The sequence below is a fragment of the Cuculus canorus genome, chromosome 9 (assembly GCF_017976375.1).
Source record: "Cuculus canorus isolate bCucCan1 chromosome 9, bCucCan1.pri, whole genome shotgun sequence".
Taxonomy (NCBI): domain Eukaryota; kingdom Metazoa; phylum Chordata; class Aves; order Cuculiformes; family Cuculidae; genus Cuculus; species Cuculus canorus.
The window spans coordinates 1,168,422-1,180,203 of record NC_071409.1 but is presented as its reverse complement, the minus strand read 5'-3'; the positions used below and the strand labels follow the sequence as shown (position 1 = coordinate 1,180,203).

At 42.5% G+C, this 11,782-nt stretch overlaps 1 protein-coding gene and 1 long non-coding RNA gene across 7 annotated transcripts in view; one reads left to right on the top strand and one right to left on the bottom strand.

Moving 5' to 3' along the window:
• LOC128853045 (uncharacterized) overlaps positions 1 to 5,542 on the top strand; it is a 39,871-nt gene extending 34,329 nt beyond the window's left edge. The window contains exons 3-4 of the long non-coding RNA XR_008451266.1: positions 3,692 to 3,823; positions 4,931 to 5,542. This is a non-coding gene — a long non-coding RNA (uncharacterized LOC128853045). The remainder of the gene's footprint in view (positions 1 to 3,691; positions 3,824 to 4,930) is intronic.
• Positions 1 to 10,936, bottom strand: part of AMER3 (APC membrane recruitment protein 3) — a 44,192-nt gene extending 33,256 nt beyond the window's left edge. For 4 of the 6 annotated variants that reach the window (XR_008451265.1, XM_054074566.1, XM_054074564.1 and 1 more), the window contains exons 1-2: positions 10,808 to 10,864; positions 741 to 3,857 (exon numbers count right to left, since the gene is read on the bottom strand). Coding sequence is in view for 5 of the 6 variants with exons in the window: in XM_054074566.1 (XP_053930541.1) it covers positions 759 to 3,767 (3,009 nt within the window). In the remaining variant the exon portion in view is untranslated. Of the gene's footprint in view, positions 1 to 740; positions 3,858 to 10,807 lie in introns of all 6 variants that reach the window. The other 2 variants (XM_054074562.1, XM_054074563.1) reach the window with 2 other exon arrangements.
• Between the last annotated feature and the right edge of the window lie 846 nt (positions 10,937 to 11,782).

Sequence of the window (11,782 nt, the reverse complement as noted above, 5' to 3'; positions counted from 1 at the left end):
GTGTGACCCCTGTGAAGCAGCTCACACACCAGGTTGCCAGCAGAGAGCTCTGTCTGATATCCAGTTAACACTACGGAGGGGAAGCAAGGCGTTACTATTCATGCTGTCATTGTGTAGCAAGATAAGCCGGTGGCAGGAATCGGACCTGAATGCTGCCTGCAGTCTGTGGCCATGTGGCCGTATCTGCAGTGTTGTTCTAAACACCGCAGGTCCTAGAGTGGGAGAAGGAAAAAATTTCCCTGCTTCAACTGGTATGAAAACTGCTGTGCCTGGGTGGAAGGTACAACCTTCAACCTTTGCTTGGCACTTACAAGACTCATTGAATGCGATACCTGCCATGCGTCGCCCCTGGTTTGGGGAATCATAGAATCATAGAATCACCAGGTTGGAAGGGACCCAGTGGGTCATCGAGTCCAACCATTCCTAACACTCCCTAAACCATGTCCCTCAGCACCTCGTCCATCCATCCCTTAAACACCTCCAGGGAAGGTGACTCAACCACCTCCGTGGGCAGCCTATTCCAGTGCCCAATGACCCTTTCCATGAAAAATTTTTCCATGAATCGTGTCATTTAAATTCTGATTACCCTTACCTACGACCCTAAAGTGAACAAGGAAAGTGGAATAAGGAACAAAGAACCCTGAGTGTATACCAGGCTGTGCTGCCATATGTGTCCCTGGCAAAAGGGAACAGATATCACTCGTTTCACATTTAATTTCAGGCTCCCCATATGCACTCACCTTCTCTGCATGTGTCTGTTACTGGTGGTTTGTCCCTGTCACCGCTGTGTCCGGGGTCACTGCCTCTGGGTGAGGGGACAGAGCGCTCACCGCAGCCATGCCCCCACAGGGGCTCTCTGCAGACCTCCACCGCCCCGAGCCGTCCTCGTCCTCCTCCAGCTGCAGTTCCTCACCTAGAGAGGCAGCGGGGCTATGTGATGCCTGGAGAAAAGCAGCAGGTATGTCTGAGCAGGCAGAGTTAAAGAGAGGTAAAAATGTTGGTCTGCTAAGAGCAGGGACAGTGTTGCTTGGACTGAGATCAAATGTAAAGTCTTTTAAATAGGAGAGCGCTTGATTATTTAGCTGGGCGTATTCAAAATTTATCTTGCTTCTAGTGACCTCATCTAGGATTTTTGCTCTGCTTTTCTGATTTTCAGAGCCAATTTGCTCCCCATTTTGCTTCAAATGATACAGACAGCTGGACCGGAAACTTGTTTCATAGTTGTATTGGTTTGTGCTGGGAATGCTGGAGTATTCCAGATTTGGGGCACCACAGTTGCATTCATTTTGCAACAATAATTTGGTTTTGTACTGAGACATCTTATGAATTATATTGTTCATTTCATTCCCAATGCATTTGTCTTCCAGGTACCTGTTTTCATAGCTGATTTTTAATGATGCCACTTGTGTTACGCAGCGTTCCAAGAGCTGCACGATGTCAGTGCTGCTTTCCGGTGGTGTGGGGCTGATGTAGCTCTGGAAGTGTGTGAGAGCAAAAGGCTGCAGTGGTTTGTCACAGGAAACAGAGAGAGAGTGATACGTTGGTTTATTTCTGTCCTCCCTCTCAAGGGGATCCAGGAGTGAGGTCGCAGCAGTCTTGAAGGAGTAACATGATTCTACTTCGTGATTATCATCTAATGAAGGGTTTTCAGAGCTCTGGGAGGCACTCTCTCTGTTCAGCTTTTCTGGCAGTGTTTTTTTATCTCCACATGTGTCACATCCTTCTGAAATTGTTTCCCTCTCATTCTCGGTTGAAGGTACCTGCAGTTTGACTCCATTAGCGTGTGGTTGTGGTGCATAACTTGATGTTCTGGTGGTTTCTACAGTCCCAGGCACTGTAGATGAATCTTTGTGGGGACTCCCTTCCCTTCCTTGGACATCCAAATTCGATGTGTTAGAGGAAGCATCCAGGCTGTGTTCTCTTTCAGCAATGTTTGCTGAAGAGATCTGGGTTGCATGTTTGCTTTCATCCAATAATATACGTTGGTTCAATGTATTAAATTCTTCCTTACTTTGTTTCTCCTGCCGAGCTTCTGTGCTTGCTTTCTGCTCTGGACTGGGGCTGGGTGGAATCAATGAATCACTAGACTTTTCTGGCTGTGGCTGAGGATTCTGAAGGGAATCGGGAGAGGAAACGAGACCCGAGTGTTTTCTCAGCCAGTTTATTATCCCCATAGTCAGTGAAAGCTCAGTATCGCAGAGCTTTAGCAAACATTCTTTGCCTTTCCATGTGCTGTGGAAAAAGCCCTGGCTGATAATGTCTAGAGCTGGTTGGGAAGCCATGTTCTCCTCAGCTCCAACGTGAAAGCTGTAAATGGACAATGGAATTTCAATGGCTTGTTCTGAAATGCTTTCAGATGTGCACAAGTCATCATCTAGGACTGGGTTTATTTTTACTTCATTTGGGTCATAAAAGAGCTCATAAAGGGCATCTCCACTGTAGCTATCTCTTGGAAATTTACCTGGGACCTCAGGGGTCTGAGCTTGCTTCGTTTCATCATCTTGTCCAGGAGAGAATGAATCATAGTAGCCTTCATCACTTGTGGATGTGGATTCCTGGTTGTCACTTTTCGGCGTTCCTGTTTCTGTGGAGCTCTCTTTAGAATCATCACCATCTTTTTCAGATGACACTTGTTGGTCTGTTACAGATGCAGCAGCCTGGCTTCTAGCCTCTTCCACGCCAGCACCAGGCATCTTCAGTAAATTCTTATCAAACAGAGCACTCTGATGTAGCCTCACCGATTTGTTGATGTTGTCCCAAAACTTTGCAAATTCAACAGTCTCGTTCTGGCCAGGAGAAGCCAGCTGCTCCACACCCCCTTGGAAGGAGCCCATGACGGGGTTGTCTTTGTGCTTGCTTCGTCTCAGCAGAATTTCTTTGCTGTTCTCCAGCTCCACGTGAGCAGAGCTCTCATCTGCAAAGATTTCCCCACAGCCAGTGAGGGAGTCAAAGCTCTTCAGCGAGGCCACATCTTCACACAGGGTGTTGCAGCAGTCATAGGAAGAGTCGGACTGCAGTTCAGTGTCTGAACAATCTTGTGACAAGCAATCAGTAGCAAACGTTTCTCCAGTTTTGAAAAGATACTTTGCAAGATGCCCAGACAACTCGCTCTTGCAGCCTGGAGAGGACAGATTCTTGTCCTTCTCAACCAGGAACGTGAGGCTCTCTGGTTTATTTTTTTTTATATGAAATATATCTCTGAGCCCTTTCTTTGATCTCTTGAGAGAAATCCTCTTCCTGGGAATGGTTTTTGCGACAGCTGGTACAAAAGGCATCTGTGGTACGAAGTTCCTGTAGTCGATCATCTGGCTGCTGCACGCAGACTGGCTGGGGCTGACCACACACTCTTTCTTACTGCTGGAGCTGGACATCCCCGAAAAGCTGACGCTGTTGACGAGTCGCCCCTTACCCTTTCCGGGAAAGCCCTCTTCCCAAGCCCTGCTGCTGGGGCTGCACTGCTCTGTTTTGTCTGCCTCAGTAACACACTCGTGGGTTTTACTCTTCCTTACAAGTTTGTAGGAGGACCCAGATGATTTTTCCAGGCTGTTGTCACCAGCCCCATTCTTTGCTGCTCTGGTAGAAAACCTGTAGTTCTTGTGCGTGGCCAAACATGCCAGCTGGACTTCAGCTACACTTTGGTTGCCTTCCACAGATGCCTTTTTGACTTTCCCTGTATGGTCTTTGTTTGTAGGAGCTGCGTGCACTGGTGGCACTTTCTCATGTTGCGCACTGGATTTTATGAAGGTCTTTCCTCTCCTGAGCTCCATGCTGCTTCCTCACATCTGTTTCTGAGAAGAAAACAGCAGAACGCAAATACTGTGAGGTTGGTAGCTAGCGCTTGTAAACTTGGAAAGCAACTGGAAAACAAAATGATGGATATTGTGCATTATAGAATTGGTTTTATCACCAGAAATTTCCATCACTGAGTCGTGGTGTTGCATGAGAAACAGATCAAGTGAAGCTGAAGGTGTGTTGGCAATGGCTGGAAAACTCAGCAAGTAGAAGACAGCACACATTATGGGTTGGTAGCTGAGGCACAGGGAACATTTTGTCTATTACAAATGAGGGGTTTGGATTAAGGATTATGACTTTTACAAGATACAGGTCCTGTTCTGAAAGCAGAAGAGGCATCAGTGAAAAGCGGTGCTTGAGGAACCTCAACATGCAAGTGTGTGTGTCAGAAAAGTAGCAGTTCAAAGATCTGTACCTTTGAGGAGGACAAAAAGCTTAATGTGGGAAATCTCCTGAGAAAAATGGATGAAACATTTGACGCATGATGCTCACTTGATATTAAAATAATCTTTACCTGTGAATAGAAAATCCATAAACCTTGGTACTACCCTGGGAACCATACTGAAAGCAAATTACTCTTTTTATTCCCCCCTGAGCAAAATGTACCATTTTCTACAGTGCTACTTTTACTGTAAAAAGTCAAAAATGCCATATTGAGAATCACTATGAATTATGACAGAAAGGTCATTTCTGATTTACACAGACCAGTGCAGTACACCGAGGAATTGCCACATCAGATCTGATTATGCATTGATTACTTGTTTCTAAAAATACTCTGTTATCTGTATCAATGCCAATTTTGGTCTCTGCCTGTATGGTTTAGTATTGAATCTGGTTTATGTTTCCATAAATCTAATTAGTAATTAATTATTTTAGTGACCACACTCTAAGTTTTCCAGCAGTTGCTTCATAGATACATCTTTTCCTGCCTTGTATCAACTTTAATCTTAAGCCTATGGAGTTAAACAAAGGTAGATCAGGGAAGAAGCAAGCGCTTCCTAAATGCTGTCAGAGAAACCCAGCCTTTACTGGATGGTGAGCAAGACAAAACCTCCAAGTGTTGTTCTTGAATGAACGTGCTTGAATCTTTCCTTAATGAAACCTCAGTTAGTGATTTATCTCATTTTGAATTGTTTAGACTTAATGAAAACCACTTGGAGCCATCGCGCTCTGAGTACACACAACCAACACCGGGCAACCCGCAGCACCCCTTGACAACAGCTCTGATGAGAGGAGGAATTACCAATCCTGCCTGGAGAACAATCACCGATCAGATCCTTGGATCCAGACCTGCACCTGCTCCAAATACAGACATAGAGATTGCAAACTGAGCACCAAGCCTGGACTTTGAACGGTCTTGAAATGCAATTTAAAGCAGTCTTTAGTCTAGCATGAATTGTAATGGTCTTGTGTAGCCTTCAGAACCTTTCCAGCTGCCAGGGTTTGCTGCCAACAGCAATGCTCTGACCCACACCTCACAAGATATGTGTCTGTGTACCTGGGAGTTGTCACCCGCGGCGCTTCTCCTGCAGGCAGATCAATGCCAGCCTGTTCCTCACAGAGTCTACACACTGGCAGGTCATCAGCAATATTTACAACTAAATGTAGGTCAGCAACAAACGGTAGAACATGTAAATCAAATATAGTGCGAGTATTTGACTTCAAGAGTATGGATGCTATGGAAAACGTGGTGGGTGGTGGTAGATGGATGTCTGTCAGGGTGCTTGAGATGTTGGCACATTTGTTTGCATTTGGGGTTGCGTGTTGAGTGTTGCAGAGCATTCTTAATGAACACCAGTAAACATTTTACTATGCTGTTATGTACCTGGAGTTCACTGATGCCGTAGGAAACTCACTTTGCATAGTTAGAAATAGGTCACTGGGACATGATTACACTCCTATTCTGAAAAGAAAGGTGTGATTGAGAATAAATTCAATGCGCAGAACTCCAGCAGAGTTGTGAAAATGATCAGAAGCAGCTGATGCAAGACCAATAGCTAATATGCCAAAAGCAAAGAATCTGACATCTCGGACCTTTGCAATTGTAGAAGTAGGTCCTGTGCCCCTGTGGGAATTCCTGCTGCTGAGAAGCTCCTTAGAGGCCTAGAACAAGACAAATAATTTTTATAGCTAGTGCTATAAAAGCGTTCTGTAGGCCTCTGAAGTCTTACAGCTGTTTCTGTGCGTTCTGAGTGTTAAGCAAGGGTCATTTCTGTAGGAAATCGCATATTTGGAAGTTTTTCTGTAGATGCATTTAAAAGGCTTATAGAGGTGGATTTGTTTCATCGTCAAGTATGAAAGTTATGAAAGCTAATAATTCAGGAAAGCATTAGATAATCCTTTGAATAAATACATCTTTGATTGGAATTGTATCTCCTTGATAAGAAACACAATGGACTGCCAGTTTGATAACTGGGTCTAGAAACCTTAAGGCTGCTTCTGTTTATAGATTAGATGAACAATTTTAACATGAAAGCCCAAATGCCCTGAACAACATCTGTACTGAGAACATACGCGCTATAATAACTTAAGATACACCGATGGCTACCTTTTCAGTTTCCTTTGATGAGGAAAAAAATACTTGGGGTGTTGGTTTGTGGGTTTTTTTTTAAAAAAAAAGATCTGCATTACATATAATCACCAACTTTGTACTCTAACTGTGTCACGTCTCTAATCTCATACATACTTTTTCTCATTTTCCCCCAGGATTCGTGCCAGGCTCATTAGTATCTAGTTCATTGTATCATCCTGCTTATCCTGTTTTAACACTGGCACAGCTTCAGAAATCTTCCCCATTAAAAATGTTATTAAAAATGAACACCAAGAAGGGGAAGATCTACTCAGTCAACAATTTGAGGGCTCCTGAGGGCAGGCTACCAAAGTCTGTGGATATTTTTAAGTACTTGTCTCAGATGCTGTTTTGTAGCTTCCCACGCTATGAGTTCCTCTTCATCTTTGTATCATATAAATTATTAATGAGTTTCTTTCCAAATATAGAATGGAAATATTTAGCCATGCCACTTACTTTCTTTATCTATAAATAGAATCATAGAATCATAAAATCATATAATCGCTAGGTTGCAAAAGACCTCTTAGGTCTTCGAGTCCAACCATTCCTATCTGCCACTAAACCATAAAATACTACTAATAATTTTGGTTGTAATGGACTATTTCATGATATCATTTTTCTCTCTGTAGGGACACAAGTTACATCTTTAACCCCAAAAGCTGTACCAGTGAAGTTAGGAACAGATGAAAGTGCTGTAAGGGCAAGTTATCCTCCAGTGGGTATGTAAAGCTAATGCATTTCTATGAAAACTTACTCCAGGCATTTTAAAAATGGTTTAACTTCTGTGGGATTTCTTGACTCAGCTACAAATACTGCCTGTCTCTGCTCCTTTCCTATTAGCCTCTTCGACTTAACTTGCAGTATATATCTTCTTCCATGGGGATAAAGAGCTGATGGACTGATTTCTACTGTTGCAAAGGAAATTTGCATTTAAAAAATGACAATAAAGTACAGAAACCTGTGGAAACAAGCAGTCTGTCTACTAAGGCTAAGTCGCTTTGTTTTCAGCAGGCTCTGGTGTTTTCTTCGTTAATCGAACTTGACCTCTTTTTTTAATATCTGTGAAATTACTTATGGAACACTTTTAAAATAGAGGACATTACTGAATCTTTAGTTGCCAATTACAATAATCTTAGATCCAGCAGCATTGAGACTTCCCATCTACAGTCAACAGTGCTTTTATCTGTCTTGATCATACCAGCTGCTCACTTTTAAGATTTCCTAAGGGTCTAAGCAGGCAATTAGATCTGGATTTGGGGCTTATACTGTACTGGAATTAAAGGTTTGGTTCAAATTTGGGTAATACTCCTCATAAAATGCAGGTACTTCATGCTTAAACACATACCTCCTGTACAGGGCGTCTGACAGACTTTTCATAAAAACAGAAGGTTTTACCATGTCTGTGACTCATCTAAAAGTAAATTAAAGTTTTAGAATGGGAAAGTGAACACATTCCTGTGGGTTGAGGAAGCTTGGCTTTAGCACACTGCTTATAGTTCTGGGTTATGAGGACCTGAAAAAGACTGACTTAGGTAACTGTTCTGCTTAATAACAGCCACATTCCAATGGCCTAAATTCCACCAAAGTCCAAGGCAGTGGACCTGGACTGGTTATTCATTAGGAAACAGGAGGAAGATGGGTGGAGGCAGGATTCAAAGTGTCCAAATATTGCCTCTGTCATGTGGGTCAGTGAAGAGAGGGGACATACTTGCCTCTGCCTGCGGTCCCCAGAGCTTTCTGCCATCTGTCAATGATTTTCCTCTCTGGAGGCATGGCAGAACACTTGCTTCGGGGTTTGGGCTGGTGTCAAAGTTGTTATCTTACATTTTACTTGCTTATCTCACAATGGAAAGGTTTGTTTAGGTTATCTTGAAAGAACTTTGATGAACTTTAAAATGATCTTTAAGATGATCTTTAAGGTCCCTTCCAACCCTAACTATCCTATGATACTATGAACAGGTAACATCGACTGTGCTTTAATGTGCTACTAGCTGAAATAGCAATCCTCTTGGATTTAACTCTAGGCAGATAATCCTACCAGGAAAGTAGAAGAATTTGCTTCAGTGAAGTTTCATGGGTAGAAATAATAGCATTGCAAAGCAAAAATTTAGATGAAATTTAGATGAACTCTCTGACTATGGCAAGTGTGGCTCAAAATTACTTTTGCAAAAGTAGGAAAAATATAATTAAGGTACATTTATTCCAAAATCTTATCAGTTGTCTGGCTTGGACACTCTTACTTTCTTGTTTCATCTGTAATTTGATGATTACAATATACAGTTGTCTCACTTGGAAATAGAAATAAGCAAAATTCAGAATACAGTCCTTGTTTTTCATGGGAGATAGTTGTGCCCTTTCTCCTTCTTTACATTTGGATCATTCTTAAAACTGGCAGGTTTTGGAGATGGTACCGTGCTGTCCCTTGCTAAGCAGAATTCTGCATGCCATGCCACTTGGAGTCTCAATTTCACCTCCCGCCAAGCATTTTCTTTTTATTAAGTGAAAGAGCCAACAAACATCGCATGCTCTTTTAGGTTTTTAATTTACAAAGAAGGAAAAAAACACTTATTCGGACTGCTTTTCTATTTTAAGGTATAAGTTTGGAGTGAGTCCAAAATCCCTTATCCACAAGTGGCTTCGTATCAATCAGACTGAAGATCCTGCGTATCAGAGTTACCTTTGAAATGTTACTCCCACTTCCCAAAGAAAAATGGTAGCATAATTAAATTTCCTGAAAACTTTTATTTGATTTGGAGATGCATTGTGCTTAAAATGGATGCACTTTAAGATGAAATGTTTTTTAAAATATTTCTTGACAATTGGTATCATGGGAGAGGGAAAAAGAAGGGAGCTCTCTCTTCCTATGCCTACGTAGCCTCGGGAGGATTTTTGCTGGGCACCAGTCAGAAGTCCTAAAATGCAAAAAACAAGCAAGCACAGGGTGGTGAGAGCCACGGATACTTTTAAAGACAGTGAACAATACTAATTTTTAATGCTTTGGACATAATCAATTGGCAATGAATAAAGAACAGCTGATGCTCCCAGTAAAGTAGAAGAGGTTATTTTTGGAATAAGACTGTTTATTTACAGTCAAAAACCTTCCCTCTCTATCTCAGAAGATAAAAGTTAATAATAGGAAAACTTACTAATACTCATGAGCACATATTCCATTCTGTTAATTTGATTGTTAATTACGAAGGAATAAAATGCTTCTTTGCCAGAGGGTAGTGATATCCTGTCTGCAGTTCTAACGCTGTTTCTAGTTAAGCAAATAAATATAGCAGTTATTACGGTGAAAATCAAAGAGGTTTTTAAAGCAGGGCTCATCTTCTTACTTAAACTGATTACCCTGCTGGTATTTCATCTCCTTTAGCAAACAGAGACAAAAAGGATGGGAAGGGTGGAGGATGTAATCGGGGACAGTCATGATTCAGGCAACAGAAGAGTGTTTATTTTTAAAGATGCCTGTGTGACACACAAACCTGCATTGAGATCACGCCTCTTGTTTAGAGTACTCCTCTCATCATCATTACTGGCTGTATCTTATCATTCCCCTTAATCATTTGTCTCTCTGGGGTAATCCAGGATACCTAATTATTTGGATAAATTTTTAGGTCAGGCAAAGGCTTCCTCATGAAGAAGCAGCAAAAAGCACATAGGTGTGTTTTTCTTCCACCTTAATTCCACTGAGCACACAAAGTAAAATCTTATAGTCCCCAGCAGAATACTAGAAGGATGTGTAGTTAAATGCTTAATCTTATTAGCAACATGCTATAGGGAAGCCTGAACCTTCCTGCGAGCCGTGACAACTGTTCCGTGGAGCTTAGGATTTTTCATAGTAAAATTAGCCACGTTTCTACTCCCAGCATCCTGTCCTGCTGTGTGCTGCCAGGAGGGATCCAGGGGGAACAGCAGCACCCACTGCTTCCCCCAGCCCTGCCCGGCAGAAGGCTGAGACCATGACAAAGGGAGGCTCCAGCGCTGACAAAACCTCACTCAGTTTTCTTCTATACCTGAGACTGAAAGATGTGTAACTGCTTGAAATGTTCCATTTCGGGTAGAAGGGCAGACATAAACTCCTGCACAGGGAGCTATTGAATCATCGCTCTATTGCTAGGAGAACGCAGCTGAGAAGAAATTTCCACTGTTACCTGAGAAGGAAACAGGGTGGTTTTTTCCTTGCACTGACCAGCAGCCTGTTACAGCAAAGTGTTAATGCTGTAAGCTTTGGCCGTTTTCACTAATTAAAAGGAGATAGGATGTGCATTTATATAAATACAAGCACACGTTTCTAAGATGCGTGGAAAAATAAGTAAAAAATGATGCTTAAAAGACAGGCAGGCATCCCAAAATAATAGTCTCTTGGAGTTGCAGCGAACATCAGAGCAAAGGAAATGCTGTGGCAGCAGAGCAAACAATAAGGCAGATCACAAAAATCCTACTCACCATGTTTTATCACTGAGCAGAAATCCTCTGTCTCCTAAGCCTTGCTACTGAGGCTGGTCTTTATCCCCAGGCTCCTGTGATGCTTTTCAGATTCTGAGGGGCTGGACCACTGCTGCTCTCCAGTGTTACTCTCCACCCCCTGTCTTTTCCTCCTCCTTCTTCCTTCATCCCCACCCCCTCATTCCTTCTGCTTGTAGCTCTTTCGTACCTTACAGAGATTCTAAGCTTCCACATGTAGCTTGATTTAGGAAAGACGCTTATTTTGGGCCATCTGCTTGATGCCATAGAAATGCCTCCATTGCTAAGGAATAAAAGTCCAGAAGGTAAGCTCAGGAGTCCTGAGCCAGCATTTTGGTTCCTCTCTACATGACTGCTTATTAAATAGGGAGGAACATATCCAAATTAATACCATTTCTCACATGTTTTTCATTTCTGACTAGGAAAAGCAGCTTTAACACGTTCTTAGGTTAGTGAGATGCTTCACTGTGCAATGTATGCAGATTATTGGACTGTGCCACCCATTGTAGGGCTTTTGTTAATGCAGAGGTTAGAGGGGAGGGATTTCACGTGGGAGCAAAGTGGCATAAGGGGGGAGAGTGAATATTTTTGATGCCTAAAGCTAAAGTGCCTGCTGTTAGCCTCATATCGCCTTTGGGAAACACAATTTATCGAATCCTCCTTACAGTCAGCCTAACTTCTGCTTCAACATGCAGTGAAGTCAACATCTGATGTTACATCATTCTTTGTTACATAGATATGAGTTTGTTACAAAGACCAGAGCTTTAATTTCACAAAAGCATAAATCTGGTATCCTTGCCCCAGCCCCCTCCCCACGAAGCCTTCCGATCTGATCTCTCTTGATCATTCCTCTCTATTAACACTCCTCCAAGCCCTTTACATCAGTGTCTCAAACCCCGCTGCCTCTCCTCCCTGCTTGCTGAAACAGCTCTGTTGGGGACTTGATAAGAGCCTCTT